Below are 26,112 nucleotides of genomic sequence, written 5' to 3' on the forward strand. Positions count from 1 at the left end.
CCCAAGAGTCTGGCTTCTCCAACTCAACAGTCCTGCTTCTCAGTCCCCCATCCTCCCACCCACTCATAAAATGAGGGAGCAATTCAAACTAGGGCCACCAGGGGGCACTGTCAGGCAAAGAAGAAATAGAGAAACGGTCTAATCCTGGGTTCCAATGGCATCACATCATCTGCCATTGCTCAAGAACCTTCAGTGGCTCCCTACTGCCTGTCTTAAGAGCCAGTTCCTCCCCTATGACCTAACTCCAGCTCATCCGCCCAGGCTGTCACATGCACGCACCCTCTACCCTGCTGAATTTCTAGTTAGCCACATAACACTCTCTATTGAGTGCCTCTTTCTTCAGCTTCATCCCTCTCTGTTTGCATAAGGCTGGTGCCACAGGTGGACTTGTGGCTAGAGCTGTCCTCAAGGCACTCCAAACAAACACACAGTGGAAGCGAAAGCAGGGGGCTTGCCGTGCCAGTGTGCTCGCAAGCCACGTTGCCTAGCCTACCCTCCAGCCAGATGGCTCCTCGAAAACCCTTTATACAGAAATCCTGCCATTGTCGTTGTAAATGCCTCTTTCTTCAGCTTCATCCCTCTCTCTTTGCTCCTGCTGCTTGCCCTGCCTGGAATGATGGATCCTCACTGCTCCCTCTCGAAACCCGCCTTTTCACAAAAGCCTCCCCACTTGCAGAAAGACTTTCCTAGCTAGTGCAGGCAGAGGTCCCTGTGGATGCTCCCGTTACTGATTCCCTCTTGCGTTTCCTGTTTATAAGACGTGATTCAGTGCTCGTCTATCCCCTACTTTCATTTCCGTTATATGTTTACTTGGCTCAGCTGTGAATTGTTACAGGTACATGCACTGGGTTTCAGACTTAGAGCTATCTTACTTCAAAGTTCAGTTCCTCGAGGTGATCAGAAAGTTCTGGAACTGGGCAGTCATGATGGTTGCACACTGTGAATGGACTTAATGCCACTGAGTCGCCACTTAAAATGGTCAAGAGAGTTCATTTTATGGTGTATTTTACCACAGCAAATATTTATGGGGGGCACCTGCGTGCTTCTGTTGGGCAACGAACTTCTGATTTTGGCTCAGGTTGTGACGTCAGGGCTGTGAGACTGTGTGACGTCAGCGCAGTCCACTTGGGATTCTCTCGCTCCTCTCCCTCTGCCCCTTCCCCCACTCTCCCCCCCCAACAATAAATAATAAGTCAAATTTTTTTTAAAGGGGGAAATATGGAGTTTCATCCCTCACAGGCTGTATGACTTTAGACCACGTCACTCTTTTTTTTTTAATTTTATTTATTTTTAAAATATTTTATTTATTTATGTGTCAGACAGAGATCACAAGTAGGCAGAGAGGCAGGCAGAGAGAGAGGAGGAAGCAGGCTCAATCCCAGGACCCTAAGATCATGTCCTGAGCTGAAGGCAGAGGCTTTAACCCACTGAGTCACCCAGGCGCCCCGACCATATCACTCTTTGTTCTTCAGTTTCTTCATTTGGGGGGCAAAGATCCAGATAAATATTGGTGATGAAAAGGATCCGGATGTGAAAAGTCTAAATTGTAAAGGCCTGTACCGATGGCAGATCTGTCCCCTCTGAACAGTCCTTGGTTCAGTCACTTGCCCAAGATTAGCTAGTGAAGTGGCCAGGCTGTCTGGAAGCCAGCGCTGTCACGGAGTTGGGGGGGTGTGGGGGGGTGTTGCAGTCGGGGTTGCAGTCAACTGTCTGAGAGCAGAGCCCAACAAGCGCTGTGAGTGCACCAGGGAGGTGAAGGGAAAGTGCCAGGGTCTTACCCAGTGTGGTTTTTTTCCTGACTCCAAATTCCATATTGTTGCCACCGGAAGCCCCCTCTACAGGGATGTGGTACAGGGAGGCCCGAGCAGGCCCCAGGCTTGCCTCCCTTCTCTTTCCTCCTCCCTCCCTGCCTCCAGGGTGAGCTATAGCAACTACAGGTCCTCCGTGTGGAAAGGAAAACGCAGAAATGCAGAAGTGGCCGTCAGGGAGGAGAGAGCCTGGAGCCCCTAGGTGGTGAGCCTGGGTTCCTCTTAGGCCTTTCTGCAGTGGACGAGCTGGCCTTTCCTCAGGGACAACTCCAAGTCAGACTTAAACAGCTCTCTCGGGACATTCTGGGTGGTGGTATTTTGGGGAGCGGATGTGAACTTCCCCGAGGGGGAGTGGTGTGGGCTCTGGCATCCTGCTCCTGTGCCCTCTCCCCCACCCCACCAACGTGCTCCCTTCTCCAAATTTAGGGTCAGAGGAGGAAGTGGCCGGGCCCTCAGAAGCCAGAGAACTGAGATTCAGGATTGGGGGGCGGGGGGTGCATTAGGCTAACAGAAGCCCCCTCTCCTGTCCACAGGCTGAAATCCTGGCTGGAAGGTCCTACTCTGCGCCCAGGCAGCGGCCCCCACGGACTCCCAGTGCAGTCCCGGCTCTCCCCCAACACCAGCCCCCCCATTTTCCTTCCCCCTCCTGCTTTTCAGAAGGGGGGGCCAGTGGACTGAATCGCGGCTGCCTGCCGGCTGCGCTGGGAAAGGGCTGGAGACAGATCCCGGGCTTCCGGAGAGCCCCAGGGCCCCGCGGAGCCCCTCCCCGGCCCGCGGCAGACGCCTGAGCATTTAAGGTAATGTTTGGGTTGGTGCGAGCGGCGCCGGATGCCCCGCCCCCCGCGTCCCCAGCTGGGCGAGACCCGGCGATCAGGGCTCCTGGGACTCCGGGCGGAATCCCCCCTAGGCTGAAGTCTGGGTGCTGGAGGACTGCCAACGTGGAGAGGCGCCTGGGGTCGGAGGGGACAAGAAGGACAGTCCTTCCTCATTCTGAGGCCTTAGCAGGGTTGGGAACTAGGATGTAAGGGTGGTCCTCTCCCTCTGGCTTAAGAGTCCCTAGTGCCCAGGAAGAGTCCCTACGCATCCACATCCTCTTCCTCCTTCTCCCCCCCCCACCCCCGGGCAGAGAAGGGGCTGAGAAGAGAGGCCATTAGCTCCCAGGGGAGTCGCTGGAATGCTGGGAGCCTGGGAACAGGCCCGGCTGTCCCTGGGAAAGCCAGACTGTGGGAATCCCACCCACAGCCCCCTCCCCAGGCCGGACCACCGGATGCCAGAGACCCAGCTCCCCCCAGGGGGCTTTGTGACAGTGGAACCACCCTCCCACCCCCACTGGACCCCCGAGTTCAGTAGGCCAGCTGTGACGAGGAGTCCCCTCCCCCGCCCCAGGCTGGCCGTCTGACTCCGACATAATTCTTGCCATTGTGCCACTCACCCCCTCCCCGCCCCCCTTCTCTGGACCCCTGTACAATGGGCCCTTTGCCGCCTCCAGTACTTAGGGTGATGAACTCACTCAAGGTTTTTCCAAGTTTAAAAATAGCCCCTCCCACCCCTCACCCTCAAGTCCCCCTCCTCTTCCCCTCAGTCCATGCTGCACCTCCTTCCTCCTGCCCTGGGTCAGGTGCAAAGGGCATGGGTGAGACAGCGTCCGGCCAGGATAGGGGCTGCTTCCCCCCATTCAATCTCTTCTCCCACATCTTCCAACCCAGCCCCCCGGTATCCGGTTTCCTGGCCTGATGATGTCCTCGACAACAATTGCCCCCCACCCTCCCCCCACCCTGTTTTCCACAGCTCCTCCCAAGTCAGACCCCCATTCTGGAAAACTTCTCTCCGCTCTCCTCCAAAGACTCAACCTGGTCTCTATTTTCTGGCCAGGCCAGGGGGTTCCCCAGCCTCCTTAATTGCCAAGGTTGCTGGGCCTCCCCCCTCCACCCTCTGTTCCTTCCTCACTGCAGCTGCAACGTCTTTATTAGCTTCCTTCCTCCGCCCAGCTCAGCACGCCTTTCTCGTACCTTCCTCCTGGTCAAGCCTCTGGGCCAGAGGGGTGGGTGGAGGCCACCGTGCCCACTATGCTGGAGCTGAGAGAGGACCCGAGGGAGGACTCCTAGGTTAGAACCTGGCCCCAGTGGCTCCTGGGGCCAGGCCCACCCTTTTCTTTTTACCTCCCCCTCCACGGTGGCTGGGGCTGCTCTCTTCCCACTTTTCCTCACACCCAAATGAAAGCCCATCACCCTGAAGACCAAAACCATGGCCACCAGCCCACCCAGCCTGTTTCTCTGCCTGTGATCAGACCTATGCCAGAGACGCGACACAGAGGACATGCCACACAGGGGTCCCCTTATCTCTGTGTACAATGGGTCTACCACGGGGGCGGAGGAAAGCAGCCTTCCTACCCCTTCTTTCAGGAGAGAAACAAAGAATTAGGACTCTGGTCCAGGGTCTCTCCTTCCCATCTTGGCCTACATCCGGGCAACACTGCTTCCAACCCAGCCCAGGTGCCAGAGTCTCTGCTGCAGGGAGGCCCATCTCTACCCCCAGACCCACCCCCCTTCGGCTGGGTCACAGTCCTGTTCCTGAAAGTTCTTCCCCTGCTGCCTTTCTCTTCTGGGTTACTGCTGCCACCCTGTCTTCTGCTATCTTCAAGGAGCCAGTGGGCTGATACTCTGTTCCCTCTACCCCTTCTCCTGTCCTTCTCCACTGCCCTTTCCTCCTTCTTCCAGACCCCTCTGCATCCTCTCCAAAGTCCTGATCTCTCTTTGGTTTGGAACCCCCAAAGTGCTCCCCTCAGGAAGCTGTCCTCCCAAGCTGCCTGTCCCCAGACCTCCACTGCCCACTCCCCAGGCTCCCAGCTTCCTGAAAGGACAGTCCTCGGGCTTGCTTGGTGGAGCCACACTGGAAGAGGATGTCATCCCGGGCTCTAACCTCATTTCCCTTTCCCCGCAGAGACAGCTCCTCCGCCCCCACCTGGCTGAAGACAGAATTCTGAACTGACTGTCTGTCCTTGGTGGCTCGCTGGCTTTGTTTCCAGGCGGAGAGGAGAATGATTAGTTAATGGTGTTAAGTGAAGGGAAGGGAGTGGGGGCAGGGAAGCAGAGCTCCATGCCCAGCTCTGGCTGGCCAGGGCAAACAGCATCCTTCAGCCATTTCCACTCCTGCCCCTGTAGACAAACAAACTCCTCCATTCCACTCTGGGCCCTGGGCCAGTCCATACGTTCACTCTGGGGACTGGGGAGCCATGGTCCTCTCCCCACAGGCTCCGGGCTCCAGGTCCCTGCCCTGGCTGGCTTGGCATTACCTCTGGCTGGAGACGGACGGAGAGAGAGGAGGGGTCAGCAAGGTTCAGAAAAATCGAGGCTGATGTGGTTTGCCAGTCATCTCTGCGTCATCAAAATACCACCCCGAGCCTTCTCTCAAGTCACCTGCCCGTCTCCGGCGTTTGCTGCCTCACGCTGCTCCTCCCCCACCCCGCAGAAAGGCTGCCCTGCCAGGCTGCAGGCCTCCACCCCAAATCCAGACCTCTATTTGACCCTCCTGCTGAAGGAGCCGCAGCAGATGTGATGCTGGGGTCTCTGAAAGGCAAGAGGCCATCCCACTCCCCAGGGCCTTAGTTCAAGAGGCCAGAAGACCCAGGTTTGGGAAGAGGGGGAGCTTGCTGTGCAGAGCGGTGCCTGCAACCAGCTCCAATCCCCCCTCCCTGCTTCCACCCCCAGCTGCTGAGCCACCATCACCCATGGGGGGGGACACGGGGTGTGCAGGGAGCCCTGCTGCAGGGAGTCCTCTCAACCATCTGGACAGCAACAGGTTTTCAGGGGCCAAGCCAGAGACCTCACACCCGTTTACCCTTCCTTCCTCCTCTTTTCTTCATTCAGGTGAGGGGAGACTGAGTCCCCCTAGGATCATGGAGTGAAGAGGGCAAAAACAGGATTTCCAAGGTCTGGACGTGGAAAAGTGTGAAAACCCTGGGCCTGTGAATTCAACCCCTTCACTCTCCAGCTACTTGGGACTTGGAGCTGGGGTTTGCGGGAGCAGCCCGTAAGGCACCACCTGCACTCCCCACGACAGGTACCTCTGGGTCTGTGGCACCGGCCCCGGGGTTCTTCCCTCAAAGCTGCCGGCACTGCGAGGCTGGGGGTGTGCGAGGCTTGGGGACAGTGCCAGGCCGGCGGCAGCCGCAGTGGTGCAATCGTTCTGGGAAGCGACCGAGGCCGTCCAGTTTCTCTGTGGCAGGGGTCCGGCGGGGCGGCGGCGGGAAGAGGAGGACCCGGTCTGCTGCTTCTCCGCCCCGCGGCCCGCTAGGGCCACACAGGCTGCCAGGGAATGCGCGGGGGTGAGCACCGCTGGTTCTGACCTGGCGTGACTCTGGGCATCCTAGCCAGCCTCTCCTCGCCGCCGCCTCGGCCAGCCGGCCCGGCCTCGAGACACCTGTCACTGCCCCCTCTGCCGACCCAAGCCCGGGGTGGGCGGGGGGGGGGGGCGCGGGAGCTGGGCAGCCGGCCCGGCCTAGCAGGGGCCGAGCGGCCGGGCGCAGCTCCGGGCCCGCCCCCACGGAGCGGCGGCGGGGGCGGGGGGCTGCGCGGGGCGGGGCGGGCCGGGCCCCCTCCCCCGCCCCCCTGACGTCAGCCCCCGGCCGCCGGCGGCTCGCTCAGTAGGCGCTCGCCCTCTGGCCGGGAAGCATGGGACCGTCCGGGCTGGTCTGCGCCCTTCTGCTCGCTGCCTGCTGCTGCAGTCGCCGCGCCGCGGGTGAGTGGCTTCGGAGGTGGGGCCCGCGCCCCGAACGGCCCGGGACAGGCAGTGGGGGGTCTTCGGCGGGGCGTGCCGGGCGGCGGAGCTGGCAGCGCGGTGCGGGGCTCTGCGCTCCGGCGCGCGCTTCTCGCCGGCGCCCGGGTGCCTCGCGCGCGTGCAACTCTTCTTTGCAGCCAGTTCGCAGCCTGGATTCTGGAGTATCCCGGGAGGACGACCGGGAAGGCGGGGAGGAGGCTGCCGCCCGGAGCGGGAAGGGGTGGGGCCGAGCCTCTCGGTGGGCTGGGGAGACCTCTGCCTCAGGTGCCGGCTCTGGGGGCCGCGCGGCTGAAGCGGCCGCGGCGGCGCAGCTAGAGTGCATCTCCAAATCCCGAATTCTGCGCCCGCCTGTTGCTGTAAAAAGGCAGCTTGCTTAGCGGGAGGGGGTGCGCGGACGCCTCCTCTCCCGCCTGGGCTTGGAGCCAGGTTGGAGGTGAGCGAGGGAGGGGAGGGACAGCGGCTCCCACCGGAGCAGGGCGTTGGCAGGAGCTGGGGGACGGCGTGGGTCGCCTCGTGCCTACCCGGGTGACGGATCAAAGGAGCCAGAAACGAGGGATTGATGGTGCCCTGAGTGGAAGTGCCCCAGATCCGTTACGTCTCCGGGAATGGGAGCACATTCAGGTGGGAAGAGCGCCCCTGCACCTCGGAGTTTCTTTCTGGAACTGCCTGGGAGCCCTGCGCTCCCGGGTGCACACTGCCCTTGTATGGCCTGCGGCGGTGTCGCGCGTTTCTCTTGGCTTCTTTTCCCTGGTCCCAGCCGCTGTCCGGCTGGGGAAGGGGAGGGCTAGGCAGTACCCAGCTCCCTGGCCTCATGCCCAGTGCCTACAGTGTCCCTGGGGTCCCTCCTCCCCCGGCTGCTGGCTCCCAAGCTGTGTTTCTGGGGAAAGGGCTAAACTGGGCTCCCCCGCAGCAGCAGATCTAGCCCCACCCCGCCCTGCTCCTTTAGCTCTGGGGAAACGGAGTCAGGGATCCGAGGCCTCTGCTCCTGGTTGCAGACCACTCCATCTGCCCTCCCTGTGCCCGAGCCAGTCCAGGGCAACAGCTAGGGCACCCCAGAGGCCGGCCAGATGGTAGTGAGTGACATCATCTCCTCACAGGGCAGGCAGCACGCGGCACCACTGACGTCACTCTTGCCCATTGCCTGGCCCTTGGCCTGACCCCTGGGGGAGATTCTGACCCCTCCATGCTCACAATACTCCCAGGATGGGGTCCTCTGAGTTTGTGGGATGTTCATAGAGGTACTGCTTAGGGAGAATGTGATGGGAGCTTCTGGCCAGGGTTGGCCCACTGGGTCTTGCAGGAAATTTGGGGAGGGCTCTTTGGGGGGCAGAGTGGCGATGTCTTCCCCTCGGCATGGGGACACAAAGGGGCCTGTGTGGCGCAGGCTGGCACATGCCTTGCATTCCCATACTCTGAGCTCACTGGAAGAGGTGGGGGCCTGGAAGGAAAGGGGCCTTCCTCTTGGCCCAGAGCCTGGGTTGCCCCTCTGTCAGCCTCATCTGGAAGATGCTTGGTGCTCAGGGTTTCAGCTGCAATGACCAGAGGCAGTGACCTTCAGCTCCCCGGAACGGGCTGCTTGGGGCAGCAGGTAGAGAGAGGGATTGAAGGTTAGGAAGCCAGAGCCCCCTCCGGACCCTTGCAAGCGGCAGGGGGAACAGCTGCAAAGCAGAGGGTGTGAGGGGAGGCCATGGAGAGCAGCTGGAGTTGACCCAGGGCTGGGATGGCCCCTCCTCTACCCCCAGGTGTGCCGGGAGAGGCGGAGCCCCCTGTCCCCGAGCAGGTGGAGGCGGAAGTGGGCGGCACGGCACTTCTGACGTGCGGCTCCTCCCATTCCCAGAGCAACTTCAGCCACGTGGACTGGTTTTCTGTGAGTGCGGGGCTTTGGGCCCTGGAGAGCTGTTGGGGTGGCGGGAGGCCGTACCCCTCCTGCAGGGGACCCTCACGTCCCCTCGCACACCGGCCCTCAGGTGCACAAGGAGAAGCCGACGCTCATCTTCCGCGTGCGCAAGGGCCAGGGCCAGAGTGAACCTGGCGAGTACCAGCAGCGGCTCAGCCTGCAGGACAGAGGGACCGCGCTGGTCCTGAGCCATGTCACCCCCCAAGATGAGCGTATCTTCCTGTGCCAGGTCAAGCGCCCTCAGTCCCAGGAGCACCGCATCCAACTCCGGGTCTACAGTGAGTGCCTCGCCGGGCTTCGTGGGGCGTGAGGGTGGCCCGCGATGGAGGTTCCGGCCCCTCATTTCCTTCTCTTGTAGAAGCCCCGGAGGAGCCGACTATCCAGGTGAATCCCTTGGGCATCTCGGTGAGCAGTAAGGAGCCTGAGGAGGTGAGATTGGCCAGGTGGGAAGCAGGAGCCTGGGGGCGGGAGTTTTGGGGGGGGGGGCCTTCGCCGCAGGGAGACTCATACCCTGTCCTCCTCAGGTGGCCACCTGTGTGGGGAAAAATGGGTACCCCCTTCCTCAAGTCATCTGGTATAAGAATGGCCACTCCCTGAAGGAGGAGAAGGACCGTGAGTCGCCCTCTGAGCCCTCGGAAGCCATGCTGATGGCACCACACAGGGCCCGCCCCCGTCCTTGGGCTTTGTTTGCTTCAATTTACAAGTGATGTCTGAAAATCTTTTCATGAGATTTTAAACTGCACATTAGATCTGCAAGGAAAATTGCCTTCCTGCCCCCGGTCCCCTCCCAGAAGTCATCTCTGCTGTCAGTGTTTGTTCTTTCCAGTCAGTTTCGGGGTACTTACTCATACACAGAAATATATCTTGGGCACACGAAGGCTTTATTGTTTTATCAGCTGAAGCAGTGGTTCTCGACCAGGGACATAGCTGCTCCCCCTTGGGGATGCTCAGCCACGTCTGGGGATATTTTTGGTTGTCGTGAATGGAGAGGGGCTGCAGGCACCTAGTGGGGGGATGCAGAGGGGAGCTGCTGCTAAACATCCCAGAGTACTCGGGACAGCCCCCGACCCCCACCTAAGGTTGCACTGAGGTTGAGCGGCCCTGACCTCAGTGGCTCAGTGTGACATATGTCACCACACGGTAATTTTTCTTTGGACCGTCAGTCCTGGAAGTCTTTCCAGCACAGCCTGTGTGGCTGATGGTTCTCTGCCCCCGGTCCAGGATCGCCTACCATGGGGATGGTGGAGGGGAGTCCCCGGCTGGTGGACATCTGGAGTGTGGCACCCCCTCCCTGTGTGTGTGCGGGTGTCGGGGGCATAGCTAGATGCCGAGATACACAGAACCACTGAGCTGAAGGGTCGCGGGGTGGGCAGGGGTCCCTCTCCAGGTGCCCCCTCAGAGAACCCCAGGGGACCCTGGGCCGGAGGCAAGGCGGAGGCTGAGCTCTTCTCCCCCTTCTCTGTCCCGCCAGGGGTTTATATTCAATCGTCCCAGATCGTGGAGTCGAGTGGTCTGTACACCTTGGTGAGCGTTCTGAAGGCACAGCTGGTGACAGCAGACAAGGACGCCCTGTTTTACTGTGAGCTCAGCTACCGGCTGCCCAGCGGCAACCACATGAAGGAGTCTCGGGAAGTCAGCGTTCAGGTTTTCTGTGAGTCCCAGCGTGGCCCTGGGCCGAGGCTGGTGGCAGCCCCAGCCAGCTCCCCAGTGTGGGGACGGCTCTGGGGCTGAGGGCCACCCCCTGTGCTTCTCAGACCCGGCGGAGAAGGTGTGGCTGGAGGTGGAGCCCGTGGGAGCGCTGAAGGAAGGGGACCGCGTGGAAATCAGGTGTCTGGCGGACGGCAACCCCCCGCCCCACTTCACCATCAGCAAGCAGGTGCGGAGGGCGCCTTGCTAGGGTCGTGGGGGCCGCGGGAGTGGCTGGAGGCGCACTTGGCTCACCTCTCTCCTCTTCCCCAGAACCTTAGCACCAAGGAGGTGGAGGAGATGACGCCCGAAGACAACGGGGTCCTGGTCTTGGAGTCTGCCCAGAAGGAGCACAGTGGCCTCTATCAGTGTCAGGGCCTGGACTTGGAAACCATGGCATCACTGCTGAGCGACCAACAGGAGCTGCTGGTGAACTGTGAGGGGCCAGGGGCCCGGGATGGGGGGACCAGGCGGGGGCAAGAGGGAATTCGGCCCACCCCACCCAGGCTGAGAGCATTGCTCTGTCCCCAGATGTGTCTGCTGTGCGGGTGAGCCCTGCAGCCCCGGAGAGCCAGGAGGGCGGCAGCCTCGTCCTCAGCTGTGAGGCGGAGAGCAACCAAGCCGTGCAGTTCCAGTGGCTGAGAGAAAAGGTACCCAGAGGATCTGGGGCTACGGGCTGCATGGGGCTGGGAGCAAGGCCCTGACCCATCTGTGCCCCCAGACAGGCCAGGTGCTGACGGAGGGGCCTCTGCTCCAGTTACACAACCTGAAACGTGAGGCAGGGGGAGGCTACCGCTGCATGGCATCCGTGCCCAGCGTCCCCGGCCTGAACCGCACGCAGCTGGTCCACGTGGCCATTTTTGGTGAGAAGCCCTCGGGGCAGAGATCAGGCCACCCCGTGGAGCTCCCTAGGACTGGGTGGTTTCAAGCTCCTTGGAGGATGGAAACCCTCTTCCTGCTGCCCTGGCGTGCTCCGGTGGGGACGGGGAGGCAGGCTGGCAGAGTTCGCTGCCACACCCGTAGCGCTCTCTTCCTAAGGGTCCCCATGGATGACACAGAAGGAGAAGAGGATGTGGGTGCAGGAGAATGCAGTGTTGAATCTGTCTTGCGAAGCCTCGGGACATCCCCGGCCCACCATCTCCTGGAGCGTCGAGGGCATGGTGAGCAGGCCCACCGCCCCTGCTGAGGCTCTGCTGCGGGACACGGGCACCCTCCCCGCGCCCCCCTCCCTGAGCGGCGTCCCCATCCTGTAGGCACAGGAACAAGACCAAGAGCCACAGAGCGTCCTGAGCGTCCTGAGTGTCCTTGTGACCCCAGAGCTGTTGAGGACAGGTGCTGAGTGTGTGGCCTCCAACTCCCTGGGCAGAAACACCACCACCATTTTCCTGGAGCTGGGTAAGGGCCTCGTCCTGCGGCATGGCAGGCATGGGCACGAGCGTGTGCTTTTCCTAACCCCCCCCAATCCCTTTCACCACTCACCAGACTCCAGCAGAAGCACTGGCCTCAGCACGTCCACTGTCAGCCCCTCTGTCCGAGCCAACGGCACCTCCACAGGTAAGCAGTCCTGGCACAAGAGTAGGGTGATGGCCGGGCAGTCGCCTCCTGCCCTGACCCTTCCCCCGGGAACCCTGTTCAGAAAGGTGAGCAGGGGCCCATCTTCCATCAGTCCTGGGCTGTGGTCAAGTGGGGTGGAGGGGTTGGGTGGGGTGGGGCATGGTGGCGTCAGGGCTGCCTGGGGCTGGGAGTGACCCGGAGCATCTTTGTGGGACAGAGAAGAAGCTGCCGGAGCCTGAAAGCAAGGGCGTGGCCATCGTGGCCGTGACCGTGTGCGTCCTGGTCCTGGCTGTGCTGGGTGCTGTCCTCTATTTCTTCTACAAGAAGGGCAAGCTGCCCTGTGGGCGGTCAGGCAAGCAGGAGATGTAAGCCGGGTACCCAGCGCCCTGCGCCCCCACCCAATCGCGCGCTTCCCAGCTTGTTGCCTGGGCAGGGACATTCCCTGCCCGCCCCCCTGCCCCCTCGCCCCTTCAGAGCAGGAGGGGGACACTGGGTGTGAGTGCTCCCCGCTTTCCTGCCCACTGGCCAGCTGCCATCACCCACACTTCCTCTCCATTCATCGCCTGTTCCTCTTCCCTGAGCCAGCCCCAGAGTACCTCATCGCCCAGTCCAGAGTCTTTCTCAATGAGCCTCCCTTTCCTTGCCCGAGATGCCAACTTCTTGCCTCCCTCCCTCCCTCCCAGCATGCTGCCCCCGTCTCGTAAGAGCGAATTTGTAGTTGAAGTTAAGTCAGATAAGCTCCCAGAAGAGATGGGCCTCCTACAGGGCAGCAGCCGTGACCAGAGGGCGCCCGGAGACCAGGTAGGAGGCAGAGCCCAAGGCCAGCGCCTGACCCAGCTTCAGGGATCGGGAGCAGCCGGGGCTGATGGCTCTCGTGTCCCCGAACACTAACAGTCTCCCCCCTTCCTCCTCCTCTGTTGGAGACTGGGAGCAGGCCCTTCTTGGCTTCCTAACACTAGTCCCAGATGGTAGGGTGAGGCGAGTGGCACAGGGACCCCGGAGAAGGGGTAGCTCCCAGGCCCGAGAGCAAATACTTTGTCACCACCTTTCCTGAAGTGCCGTGGCTCAGGTCACCAGGTGCAGTGTGGCCAGTCCGGTTCGGGGGCCTAGGCTCTCCCACCCTGCCCCACCACCCCCTCCCGCTGCTTCCCTCCCACGCCTAGTCCATCAGCTTTGGCTTCAGTCCCTCGTCCCTCCAGCGCTCACCCACCTCAGGCTCCTGTCCCTGTCCCCGCCGCACACACCCCCCTTACCTGTTCTCCCCCCTTACCTGTTCTCTACACCCACTTCTAGGGAGAGAAATACATCGATCTGAGGCACTAGCCCACTCACCCCACTGAGCGCCCCTCCCGCCTGGATCGTTTGTGCCCTCTGCTCACCCTCTCCCTCCCAGCGCTCAGGATGACCACCCAGGCCTCTACAGCGGGCTGTGGAGAAGGCCCCCTGCCCCAGCTGGCCTGCAGGCCCATCGTCGGGGACCAACCTGCCACCGGCTCACTCTGTTGGGTGATGCTCATCCCAGGGAGGGGCCTCGGCATCCTGGGGGCGGGAGAGAGTGTCTCGCAGACCACGTTCTCTCTGTATGTGGATTGTGGACACACATACCTGACTTCTGCCAGCCTGATTAGGCAGTCGGTTTGTCTGGTTCCTGCCTCAAAGGCTGGCTTTGTTGGTCAGTTGTGTCACCGAAGTGAGGACTCACGGGGCACAAGCCCCTCTCACGCCGGTTCTAGAGTTCCCCAGCCTTTATGACAAGCAGCTGCCTGCATGCTTCAGGTCCTACTGTGACCCACCTTTCTCGGGGCAGAAACCGGGAATGGTGTCATTCCCTAAGAGGTGCTGGGTGTATCTCGTCCCTGCAGAGAGGAAGTTGGGCAGTTCTCCAGAGTTAGGCCATTGAGCCCAACAGCCCGCACCCCCAAGTTTGGCTCCTACTGCCCAGGCAGCAGGTCATGTCAGACTGAAAGGTTAGGGGACAGATGAGGTTCAGACTGTCCTTTAGGAGGATTAAGACTATAATTACACTAGCACCAAACTTCTACAAACTGAGCTAAGGGGATTACGTCCTGGCAAGAAGGGCCCTCACGGGAGAATGGTACTTAGGGATAAGAGGCGGGCTTGGCTGGAGCTTCGGGGTGTGTATGGGTCTATGTGTGCGTGTGTGAGTGTATGTATATGTGGTTTTGTTAGGTTGTCTGTAAATTTGCAAATTTCCTTTATATATATATGTGTGTATATATATATATGAAAAATAAAGCTTAATTGTCCCAGAAACCTCACAGTGATTTTGATTCATCATGTTGCCACTGCAGCCTGGGGCCCTGGGATCTGGCATCCCACCAAAAGGAACACGAAACCCTTTGCATCTGGGAGTGGGGACGAGGGGTTACCTCTGCTTCTGAGCAAACGGCTCGAGCTCCCAGAGGACCACAGCCCTTCTCAGCGGCAGCCAGGCCAAGCTGGCCCTTCACTCTGTCACTCTGTCATGTGCAGACCTGCCTTGGGGTAGCAGCAGACTCACCGTGAGGATGGGGCAGGCCGAGTCTGTCTGTCGCTTCCCCCCCCCTGTGGAAGAGCAAGAACTCCAGTTGGCTACAACAAAAGAAACTTTATTTAAAAATATTTTTTTTTTTATAGACATGGGTGCTTGAAAAAGCTCTTTAGTTAACTGTGTATGGAAATGAAAAAAAAATTAATAAATAACATTAGTATAACAGACCTCTAAACATTAATACACTGGCAAAACAAAAGGGACTTAAAATCGAAAATGAATCTTAAAGCTCTGCTCTTCTCTGTAAGAATATTTACCTTCTGTTTTCCTTACTCTTTACAGGTGAGAATGATTAAATACTGCTAATATAAATTTTTTTTTATATTAATGACACATTTTTTAAAATAGTCCACAAAAATCTCATCTAAGTTTTTGTCTTATTTTTAACACTGATATACAAATTGGGACTCTTTATTCTGGAGAAAGCATCGAGTTCTCCTCAGCCCCACCCAGGCCAAGAATGTCAAAATCCTAAAGAGGGAGGACTTGAAAAAGAATTCTTTCCCCAATTCCTTATTAGTTAAAGGCAGGGAAGAATTGAAAAGGGAAAGGGAGAAGTAAAATACCATGAAGAAAACATTTTTTTCCTTTTTCCTTTGCTGAAACCTACAGTGGCCACAATCCTGAGGCCAGGCTCTGGCAAGTGAGCCTTGCTGCCTTTCCCAGGGGAAAACAGGCCCCCAACGAGGGCACTGGCTGCTTAATGCTTTAAGACTGAAGTCTTCAAATAAAAGAAAAGCCAAGTCTGAAGGGAGAGGCAGGAGGCCTAGGCCAGTTTGGGATCCAGCAGAAAGACACAAAGAAACCACCTCCCGTTGTCAGCAGGACTCCTTCCTAAGCTCTGCCCCACAGCTGGGTCCTTCCCAGGACCCGGAGGCTAGCACACCTGCAGCATCCACAGCACTCCTGGGAGTCCCAGGACAGTCTCTCCTCCCGGAGACACAGCATTCAACCTCTAACTACGATTCTGATTGGAGCCAAATGATCCCAGGGTAATGCTTGCTTCTTCCAGCAGAACCACCACACCTGTGTGCCCTCTCCCCAGCCCCACACAGTGTCTCCTCCTCCCTCCTAGACTGTAAGGACTGACACTCAAGGTAGAGGAGCTAAGACTCTGGTATTTCCATATTAAGTCCTAAAATGCAGCCTGGGATACAGTGCTGCCTTAGAAAGGCACAAAATGTTTGGCTTTGTTTTTTTTTTTCAGTGTGCTAAAAATTGTTCTGTTTTGAATAAAGGAAAAAGATATATAAGGTTAAAAATCCCAAGTCACCACAGCCAGAAAGCACATGTAGGCGGTACCTCTTAGCTGCCATGCCTCTACCACATGTTTCAGCAGGAGGTCAAGGCCACGACACAGAGACAGGCAGGTCAGGAGGCATCCGCTCTCCCGGGCACTGTGCCTACAGGCTTACCCAGACAGCAGAAGAAAGAAGCCAAGGAAGAGAAAACATGTGGTCTACAGATTCCTTAATAGGTCTCTGCCTCTTCAGTTTCCAGCCATGAGCACGGCCACCCTCATCCACAACAGAGTCAGAGGTAGGTAGGGAGGAGGGAGCGACACACACGGACTTCAGGGCACCAAGTGGGGGCACACAGCCTGGCCTGCACACCATCCTCTCCACCCCACCTCAAACCCCCGGCCCGTCCTCCTGGTGGGGCTGAGCAAGAGGCAGGGCCAGGCCTGAGGAGTCACACGGGGCTTGTCCTGAGCACACCCCCGCCCCCCAACCTGGTCTCCCAGTCTGGTGCAGGGGTGGAAGGAGAACTTGTGAGGCAAAAGAGAGGTGCCTCTCTCGTTCCCTGCAGGAAGAAGTCAGGAATACGGAGCCGGGTGATCACAACTCTGCTGATCCGTTTGGCTGCCTAATCAGTAGGAGAGCGGAGTTTGGCTTTCAGCCTTGGCCCTGTACAAAAAGAGGGAGTGGTCCGCCACATTTTTCTCAAGCACGACCCAGGGGAAGGGGCAGGGAGAGCTGCAGACAGCTGCTACTCCGGGTGAACAGCTGGCCCTTCGGAAGGGCTGACCTTCCCATCTGAACGTGAACGAGCCTCCACGCAGCGCTCGCTCTTTCCGTCCCTACCACCCCACGTCTTCATCGGGGTACTTGTTAGAACCAAAAAACACTGGTACTCCCCTTTGAGACCAACCCAGATTTCCTTGGACAGAGGCACATGGCGTTGCTGTCCCTCTGGTCCTTAATTCTGGAGCCGAACCCAGAGTATCAAATGTAAAGGCTAGCGACCCCACCCTTCATCACGTGCCTCAATGTGTATCTTTGGATTACTAGGTTACTTCTGTGTATTCCAAACGACTCCAACAGTTTAAAAAAAGTTACAAGTAATTATGAAATGCCTTACTAACATGGGACAGGCCCCAGGATGAGGTAAGTAAGATCAAAACACTTAAGCAAGCAGAAGCAGTTGTGTCAAAATCCAAAAAATTAAAGGCTTTGATAGGAGACCACAAAGCAAGCCGACGGATGGGGAAGACCAGGGTTTCTGGTCTAAAGAGCTCTCAGTCAAAACTCCTCCAAGCTGACATCTACATCTGATTTCTGTCCTGGCAACTGTCCCAGCCACCAGATACTCTTGCTGGCTACAGGAAAGTAGCTTCCGAGGTACCTCGGAAGGCCTGCCTACAGCTACTAGTGCAGAGCTCTCCTCACAAGGCAAAGACCAAATGCAAGGGTGAGGAGGCGGGCAGGGAGGGGCACGGGCCACAGGCCCACAAAACGAATATATTTTCAGCGTTAAAACCTGAGGAGAGCCCAGAAGTCCATGGGTGGCGACAGTGGGATTTGTGATCTGCTCTCTAAGCACAAAAGAAGACTAAAAACCTGAGATTGAATGAAGGTGAAGAAATGTCACCCAAGAACAGACTAGCTCCGGAGCAGGAGAAACTGGTCCTGAAGAGGGAGGTAAGAAATCTTGGATGCCAAGACTGGTAAAGGGAATTAAAATAGGAAATAAAGCAACAAAGATGACAGAAGCCCAAATTAAGCGAAACCTAAGAATTTCCTCCATGTCCAGATACAGTCCTGTGTCCTGCCTTTTCACTCTCAAAAAAGCGGGGGGGAGGGGCAGCAGGACAGCAGTTTTGCTACTAAAATACTTCTAAGGTATTTATCCTGTCTGAAGCCTCTTCTCGAACAGCACACCCCCCACCCCAACTCCCACCCAAGGGGACAGGCCACTGCCGCCCCCCCCCCCCCTGCACCAGGCTGACCAATGAGGGTAGAAAGCCGAGCAACATGCTGGGCTGACTCTATTTTTTCTTGAGAATAGGAGTTAAGAGGTACTGGGAAGCTGTGCACGGTGATCCCAAGAGCCAGGAGGTGGTGTGGACCTGGGCAATGGGGTGTCTAGTCCGGGGCGTGACAAGCAGGAGAAAGGACTAGGTGCAAATTCCGACAGTCCCAGCTCCATGCAAAAACCCCATGGCGCTTCCCATGCTGGGGTCTGTGAAATACACTGCATCCAGAGGATTCTCTCCTTTCTTTAGCCTGGATACCGATTTCTTGCATCTGAAGGATTCCTAAACAGGACAGTCAATGATACAAGACTGTGACCTCCTTTCCCTATGCACCCTTCGCCGTGCACAAATGGCCTGATGCATTTGTAAAGAAAGACCACGACACAGGCTGAGGTTAAAGTGGTGCGAGGACCCCTTCATGCTGACGTGTGCACCCTGATGCAAAGTTCTAGGGTCCTGAGCTTCCTATCCCGGGAGGGAAAGGCTGGCATTTCTGCGAAATGACTGAGTTCCATCTAATTTACTGCCTGGCTCTTGGGAGAGCACATACATCCGTGCAAGACCAGGACCCTGATGTTGGGTCTCCAACACTCCAACCATCATCTCCCACACCTCCAGCCCTTCTAGGACACAGAATTAGCTGCAAAGGTCGTTGAAGGACTGGGGGCCAAGTCCCAAAGAGAATGGGAAATGGTGACGGGTCCCACGAGGGTGACAAGAAAACTTTACAACAAGGGGGATTAGGGACTCCAAGCAGTTCAGTAAAAAGATCAAGGAAGGCACTAGACTGGAGAGGGGACTGTGGGCAAATGCCTTGCTTAAACATTTAACTGCCCTACTCGGCAACTCTGAGCCAATATGCTCCTCAACCCACCACAAAGATTCCACTGAAACGCATCCAAGCCGGTGGGTACCCAGAAGACCGCTGCCAAATCTCCCAGATGTCATCAAGGCTCTGGGAAGACAACCGGGGGTTCATGGGAGAGCCCTGAATTGCTTTTACGCAGGACAGTTCTACAAGGAAACCCATGGCTCCATGAAAAGAGCTGTGAATACACACTGCACGCTCTTCCAGGAAGGGCAATCCCAGGGCCAAAGGGAAAGGTGAGCCAGCAAGTACAATATACGGGCATCGGGAAATCTGCACGTAGTGGGAGGGAAGAGCGCGGAGCTGGCACTGCTGGCACCTGGGAGTCACTAATATCTGCCAAACGAACAGGCTAATGGGTACACAGCGGGGCCAGTGGTCCAAAGGCCGCTCTTTCCAGGCCAGGGGCCACTGGAGTCAGAGAAGCCAATGGCAGGAAGGGAAAGTCGCAGTTTAGGAAGAAGGTCTGTAACCCTGACTGTCACGACGTGAGGTAGGAAAATATTCTGCATCAACACCTGCACCGACCACCCAAAAAAGGTGCGGATCTTGTTAATGGTGCCTTAAAGGGAACACAGAGCTTGGTCCCTACTCTGCTAACAAATTTACAAAAACTCATTTGTATGTTTGCTGTGTGGACCATGGGTTATATTTTACTTTTCTACAGAGAAAATAAATACTTTTAAGTATGAAGAATAGCGACTCCCTTCCAAAAATTTTAATCCACAGAACAGCTAACTGATACAAGGAGCACTCTCCCCCATTCTGGGCCCTGGGGCTGTGTGGGTAAGAGAACAGAAGGGCAGAGTGTGGGGAGGCGGGGGCTGTGGGGGGCCAGAGGGCCAGGGGAGGAGAATGACCATCCACAGGTACAGAGCACTATTTACATTAACAGGTAAACACTGAGACGAGAAACTGCCCAATCTCTTCATTTCTTCAAGGGAGGTACATCACAGAGCCCACAGGTCTTCCCACTTGAGAACCCTTTACCTGAGCAGAAGGACCCTGGCAGGGGCAGCGGATGACCTACTGCCGAGCAGACCCCAGACGACGACGAGGCAGACTGCGTAGACCAAGCCAGAAAGACAGAGGGAAAGCAGGAGACCGCACTGAAGAGAAGATCCGAATGCATCTGACAAAACCCCTAAGTGCTTTTACCTCATCCTCCTGGGAAGGGACCAGAGAAGGAACCACCCTGAATTCGGAGGGAGAGAGGGGAGGGGTCTGCCCAAACTGGCAGAACTCAGAGTCCACTTCTGAAAGGGCAATTTTAAATTCCGAGCAGAGCACAGAATTAGAAACTGCCATACAACCGGAAGATGAAGAAGGGTTATTTGTGCCTTAGTCCAAGGAAAAGTGAAGAAATTGAAATTCTGGAAGTCCCCTCAAGACAAATGCCCACGTGGAAACTTTCCTGAGGGGACGATGGCGGTCTCAGGCATGGTTGAGGTTTGTCCTCAGAGCACCCAAAGAGAGCAAACCTCCCAGAACGGTCTAACACGTGGGAAGCCCAGGCCCGCAGCGCACAGCCACCCAGCAAGCCAGTCACTGATGCATATGTCTGACCTTAGGGTCTTGACAGCCCGGTCTCAGGACCCACCCCGGGAGGAACAGGGGTACTCAATTAGGAAAAAAGGGATGAACCTGCCCTTGGCCTATATGAGTAAGGAAAGACTCTCCAGAGAAGATGTGGGATACACCGAACAGGCAAGAGATATGCAGAACCAGGGCTCTGTTCTCCTGACACACCTTCAGACTGTGGACGAGGTCTGCAGACAAGGAAAACCTCCAGTGTGGACAGGCAGGAAAAATGCTGCCATCTTCCCTAGTTCTTTCCCTGACTCTAAACAAAAAGCATCTAAACAAAAAGCAAACTGAGTGTTAACCACAAATCAAACAGGCTCCTTACTCGCTCTTAGAAGGAGACGCTAGGTCACTGCTTCCCAGTGACTGCCACTGTCCCGCTCCCAGGTGCGCCCGGGCAGGGCTGCTGCTCCCGGCCACGCTGAGCAGACACTGGGGGGCCAGAGACTATGGACAAGAGGTCCAGTACCATCTACCCTGGGAATGTAAATGGCTCTGAGCCAAGAGCATAAAGCCAAAAGGTCTAGGAAGAGCCAAAAGCAAAGAGAAGAATCAGGACGGAATGAGAGAAGAATCCACAGACGGAAACACGGGAAAGAAAATGGACCTCGAGAGATTCATTTCTGTCTGGATCTAAAGACAAAAGCATGATTTAACTTTGAGGAGGGCAGATGTATCAAAGAGTAGGTTTGCTTCTGCTGCACAGGAGGGTACGGCCTGCTAGGGAAGTCAGCAAAGACCGGCCAGAGCACTCTGACCGGGGCTCATTTCGCATTACCTTACCGGAACCGATTCACGGCCCCCCATGCTGGACTCCGAATCTTCCTCACAAACCCGCACGCACACCAGCTGCTGGGCTTTTCGTCCCATCTCTGAATCCCCCACCCCCGAAGGTGTTTGTCGCACTTTGGGACCTGTCATTACTATAGAGAATGAGGTCTGTGAAGAGCACAGAGGACCGGTGTGGCGAAAAGAGGGGAAGAGATGCTCCGTTCCCAAAGCCGCGGGCAAAAGAGAAAACCACATCGTCGGTGGTGCCAGGGGAGGACTGGTGCTAATTACCAGCAAAATGCTGTGCTACCAAGGGTGCCATCCCCTCCCCTTCAAGGGCAAGGACAAAAGCCTCTTCTGAAAGTATAACCTGGCTCACGTTCCAAGGGAGGTGCCCACACAAGTTGGAACTGACTCACTGGGAAGAAAAACCAAACTGATGAATCCTATCTATTTTGTGCATCTTCTGCATAACAAGGGCAGGAGCATGAAAAGGAAGCTCCTGAAAGTTTGGTGGCATACAGGCCAGAAAGCCAGACTGCGAACAAATGTTCTTCTCTTCCCAGTAAGGACAAACGCCCGTGACCTACATGAGAACACACACCTGGCAGGAAGGCAACGGACTCCCACAGACTGTCTTCTGGGAGGGCATGGAATGTATCTGAAGGCCTCTATCTCAGATCAGTCATTACGTCATTAGGATAATTAAAACATCTCATTGTCACAGAATCAACGTTCCTATGGAAACAGTGCTTTGGAGTGACCAGTGTTAGCCGCTAGGATCACACAGGACTGTGATGATGCAGCAACAGTACTTTTCCTTGCCCCGTCTATCCACCAAACAAACCAACACCATCACACGTAATCAGGAACATCCTGTAAGCCACTGGGCTTCAGTGAGGCTGGTCGGAGCAAGCCCGCGGCCCACAAACAACAAGGAGGAGGAGGCAGAAACAGGGGAAAGGACAGAGGGAGGGTGTTCTAAAAATACAAGACTCAAGCTGTGCGCAAGGTAATCCAAGCCACAGGGGAGCTCGAGGGCACGGTACTACACACCAGGGCGGGGTCTCACACCACAGTAGATGGAGGTCCCTGGACCATTCCTTCCTACGTCTCTTGTGCTAATTCCCTGCCCGGGATTAACACACACCGCAGGCTCATTTTATAATCACAGGACACATGCCACCACAGACACACACACACACACACGCACAAGCACTCCTTAACCCAGGGAAGTCTGAAGTCCCCCATGAAGATTTACACCACAATACTTCTCCCACCGCTTTTTGGACTGTTCCCCCGGGGTAGGCTACCATTTAATAAAAATCCACACTCTAACTGGGGACTGAAGGACACCTTCAAATCCACTCTCAAAGCAAAGTAAAACACACTAGCTGCTCCACGTTCATTCCACGGTTTTGAAATCTTGGAACCACAGACGTGGAATCCCAGAGAGGGCCAGACTTCACTGTGAAGTCTCCCGAGGAACCTCTGCCCTCTGAGGGGCCGCCCAGGGGACAGCACCCGGCTCACTGGTCCTGATGCCACAGCGGGGAGGGCTCTGCTAGGTGGCGACGTGGGCAGGAGACGAGATAGAAACAAATTCCCGGAGGATGTTCTTGGCCATTTCGATGTTGTTGTGGGCAATGACCAGGGCCTTCTGAATGTCCTGGTAGGAGTAGCCCTGGCTCATGAGGCTCTCGATCTCACTGGAGAGCTGCGGCGAGGAGGCGGCGGCGGTGGCGGCGGCACCCGGCTGACAGCTGCCTGCTTTCCGTTCTGAGTTGATTCGCCGAGGGAACGGCTTGGGAGGCCTTTCAGGAACTTGGGAACCCTCAGTGAAGTCTAGAAGAAATCAAACAGAAAAGAGGTGCAAATCTGGGGGGGAGCCGCCCTTTAAGGGCAGTAAGAACAGTGTCCTAGGACCGAGATGACCTACTGCAACGGGGTACCTGGGCTCTCAAAGAGCCGGGCTCTACAGGTTCCAGGGTTGTGGCAGCAAACCTCCGCCTCCTCCTCCCTCCTGGCAGGAGCCACCTTCTAAATATACTGTCTGCCTGCTCTGCTGTTGGGGACACTGCTGCCCCGAGTTCAGACACTTCTATCTACATCGTTGTGCTTTACACATTCTGCAACAAGTATTCATGCACGGTAGTGCTGGGACGATTAAAAATAACGTTTCAGATGGGGCCAGAGAGGACGCTAAACGTCTCCTCTGACAAAGAAGGAGAACAGAAGGAAGCCTGAGCTGCCCCTGAGCAGCAGGAAGCGAGGCTGGGTGGGTGGGGTCACCGCCTCCCTGGGCAGCTGGATGCTGTCTCTCTTTCGCCAGCTGTCCTGAGCTCGGGCTTCAGTTTCCAGCGTGGCAGCAACCCTGGGTGCTACCCCCTTCCAGGCAGGCACAGGTGCAAGGGCAGCCCTTGACAGTCAAGGCCCAAGTGCAGCCTGGCTCCAAGCCCGCTCAGTGTGCTTTCCAGAACCCGCATGCCCTCCTGGCAACGCAACAGGGTCCAGAAGTCAGGAATGTGCGCTATGTACCATCAGGCTTCATTACCAGTGTCCTAATACATGCTCGGAAGAACCGGAAGCCCCACCTCCCACCAGCCAAGAGGGGCCAGGGTTTAAGGAACAACCTCTTAAGCCTGGCCGAATCCTGAAAAACCGGTCTCCAGTTTAACTTCTTAACTGGGACCCAGGCCCAGCTCTTCCTCCCACTTAGACTAAAGAGACTAAAATCTGGTGACAAAGGCGCTGTGGCCCAGCAGTCACCTCTACCATAGCACAAACCCAAGCTGGCCTGGAGACTCACGTGTGGTGGGCTCGCCTTCCAGAGACAACCAGCCAAAAGAGGAGCTGGCATTAGAGATGTCGGAGAGGGTCCGGCGCGCCAGCACAGCCGGCACTGGCGGCTTAGGGACGTCATAGCCGTCTTCCTCATTTTCTGATCCCTCAGCGCCGGCGCCCCCATGGCCTGTGGCCAGACTCCCTTCCCCTAGAGAAAAAAGTGTGTGCTGTTACCAACTTCTTACACACCCGTGTGACAGCTCATGCAGAGAAATCCATCAAAGTTACCGACTCCCTCCCAGGCCAACCACCATGTGAAGCCCTGCGGCTGGAGATAAAAGAACAGAGAAAATGCAGTCTGTGCCAATCCCGAAGCTATGCTCTCCTGAACGGGGCAACGTCTACCCCTGCCAACAGTGACGGCCGCTGACGCCAAAGACTCAGCGCCATTTTATGGCACCTGTTCAACATCGCTATCGACATGTCACCTTGGAGCACCAGCTGAAGAGCCTGTGTGTGCTGCCTTCTTGGACTTTCCACTTGGAAAGCTAGTTGATATGGGAATAGAGTGTTCACCACCCACACACAAAAGAATTTCCTCAATGCTAAAAAGCAAAGAAAATAAAAGGGAGCTGTCAGCACTGCGGGCCCAGGCCCCATAACCCCAAATGTCTCGAGGCCCGGAAAGGATGAAAAGGGAACTTGCTGTGGGAACAGAAAATGAAAGAGAGGAGAAGGTTTTGCTGCCCATGGATCAAAGATATTTTGCAAAGGAAATTATTTAAAAGAAGTTTTTGCTAAGATCAAGCTGTCCCAAATGGCCAAATATTACAGGTTAATTCCTATGACACAGCAATGATCTTCCAAGTGGCAGGACAGCTACTCACCGAAGGAGCTGCTCTCCGTGGCTGATGGCGTCGCCTGGGACTGAATATTATACATTGCTTCGTATGTACAGCTATCGATCGGCTGGTCACAGTCACATGCTCTGAAGCAGAAGGAACAGGGCAGATGATCTTCACAATAGAACTCTGTTACCTGCAAACTTATTAACACTCATCTGGTCTTCACTATTCTAGACCCAGAGTCTATCAAGACAACACATACTCCTTTTGCCAGAATCACTAACAAACGTCCCAAGACCGACTCTTCTGATGCATAATAGAGGAGTGTTTTTGAAATGAACATGACCGTGAGGAAGTGTAAGTGGGATCGCCTACAGCTGAAGAGACCAAACACTAGGGGCCGCATACAACCGTCCGCTTTAACTCCAGCCGGTGACATCACCCAGGCAGCAGCCAAGCAGGTGAATGGTGTCACCCCTGCTCCCAGGTGGAACTGTCATGTACGTACCGTGAACTCTGGCCGGTCTCCAAAGGCCGTTTCCCATCTGGCTTTGGAAGCCCCAGAGGCCTGGAGGAGGGGGTCATATACTCCGTGTCCTCCTCACTTTCACACTGCTCCCCGGGGAGCAGCTTTGGCACAGGAAGAGGCCTGGAAGAAGAAGAATAAAAGAGAAAGAAACTGAAAACTAACATGCTGCTAAACATGTAAGTATGAAATGACTGTCTTCAACCAGGCCACGACTCAAATCTGACAGAGCGAACGGATGGCACCTAGGGAACTACTCCTCATCCCAGCCAAGAACAGTCGTTATTACAAAAGGCACTAACAGATCTCTGCTCTCAGCTGACCACAGGTGCAGCTGCGCTGAGCTGGGCTGCAAACGGGGGCAGTACTTGATACTCGTGAGTCTCCATCCCCAGGTAAGTCGGGAGTCCCCATCCCATATGCTAGGAACCTGTACCGAGTCCCCACTCCAGAATCTACCTACAGTTTCAAAGAGTTTACAGATTGTCAAAAGCCTTCTTATTTGTTATCTTATAGTATAAACACCTTTTCTCCTCGTTTGATATAAGAACCATCTGAAATAAAAGAGATCAGGTGCCTTGCTAGCTTAGCACCAGATCTGAGACCAGACTTACCAGACTTCCCATCCTGACTCCTGCTTCAGGGATCCCGCCATTATACCCAAAGGGCGTACAAGCTCCCACCCAGAAACTTTTTTTTTTTAAGATTTTATTTATTTATTTGACAGAAATCACAAGCAGGCAGAGGCAGGCAGAGAGAGTAGGAAGCAGGCTCCCTGCTGAGCAGACAGCCCGATGTGGGGCTCGATCCCAGGACTCTGAGATCATGACCTGAGCTGAAGGCAGAGGCTTAACCCACTGAGCCACCCAGGCGCCCCTCACCCAGAAACTTTTGAACTGAAACTTCTACTACTACCTGCCCCGAAACCAGACAAAGACAAAAATAACAAGACAAAACAAATCCACAAAATTGATAAACACACAGGTGTACACAGGCACACAGACACAAAGGCTACTGGGAATGTGAGTTAAAGAGAGCATCTCCCCCATCCCCTTTACTCTGTCCCCGTGCATCTGAAGCAGTCTGTATCTAGTGGGAACACCTACGGGGTTTGCCCGTGTTTACTCAGTGTTTGTTTTTCCCAATTATGAAAGCAGCGGCTAATTATAAGACACTTAAATGCCAAGGAAACCTAACACAGACAAT

General features: G+C 56.3%; 2 protein-coding genes and 1 long non-coding RNA gene across 5 annotated transcripts in view; 2 read left to right on the forward strand and 1 right to left on the reverse strand.

Moving 5' to 3' along the window:
* The first annotated feature begins 1,633 nt into the window (after positions 1-1,633).
* Positions 1,634-5,376, forward strand: LOC123392183. Its single transcript, XR_006606891.1, has 3 exons — positions 1,634-2,013; positions 2,342-2,605; positions 4,749-5,376. It is a non-coding gene; the product is annotated as an uncharacterized LOC123392183 (long non-coding RNA).
* Positions 5,377-6,421: 1,045 nt separating this feature from the next.
* MCAM (melanoma cell adhesion molecule) lies at positions 6,422-13,995 on the forward strand. 2 transcript variants are annotated; one of them, XM_013054960.2, is made up of 16 exons: positions 6,422-6,545; positions 8,327-8,451; positions 8,552-8,759; positions 8,840-8,910; positions 9,006-9,093; positions 9,953-10,132; positions 10,236-10,357; positions 10,441-10,603; positions 10,699-10,817; positions 10,889-11,030; positions 11,206-11,327; positions 11,421-11,562; positions 11,650-11,721; positions 11,939-12,086; positions 12,405-12,522; positions 13,015-13,995. In XM_013054960.2, the coding sequence occupies exons 1-16, from the start codon at positions 6,479-6,481 to the stop codon at positions 13,042-13,044; spliced, it is 1,917 nt and encodes a 638-aa protein (XP_012910414.2). In that variant the 5' UTR covers positions 6,422-6,478; the 3' UTR covers positions 13,045-13,995. The 2 variants fall into 2 exon arrangements, with proteins under 2 accessions (XP_012910414.2, XP_012910415.1); XM_013054961.2 differs by lacking the exon at positions 12,405-12,522.
* A 319-nt stretch (positions 13,996-14,314) lies between these two features.
* Positions 14,315-26,112, reverse strand: part of CBL (Cbl proto-oncogene) — an 82,477-nt gene continuing 70,679 nt past the window's right edge. For both annotated transcript variants that reach the window (XM_004750034.3, XM_045080432.1), the window contains 4 exons: positions 24,889-25,029; positions 24,423-24,523; positions 23,561-23,743; positions 14,315-22,596 (listed from right to left, as the gene is read on the reverse strand). In XM_004750034.3, the coding sequence (XP_004750091.1) occupies positions 22,316-22,596; positions 23,561-23,743; positions 24,423-24,523; positions 24,889-25,029 (706 nt within the window). In that variant the 3' untranslated portion in view covers positions 14,315-22,315. The remainder of the gene's footprint in view (positions 22,597-23,560; positions 23,744-24,422; positions 24,524-24,888; positions 25,030-26,112) is intronic.

Source organism: Mustela putorius, unplaced genomic scaffold, assembly GCF_011764305.1.
Source record: "Mustela putorius furo isolate JIRA1106 unplaced genomic scaffold, ASM1176430v1.1 tig00000460_pilon_pilon_pilon, whole genome shotgun sequence".
Taxonomy (NCBI): Eukaryota; Metazoa; Chordata; class Mammalia; order Carnivora; family Mustelidae; genus Mustela; species Mustela putorius.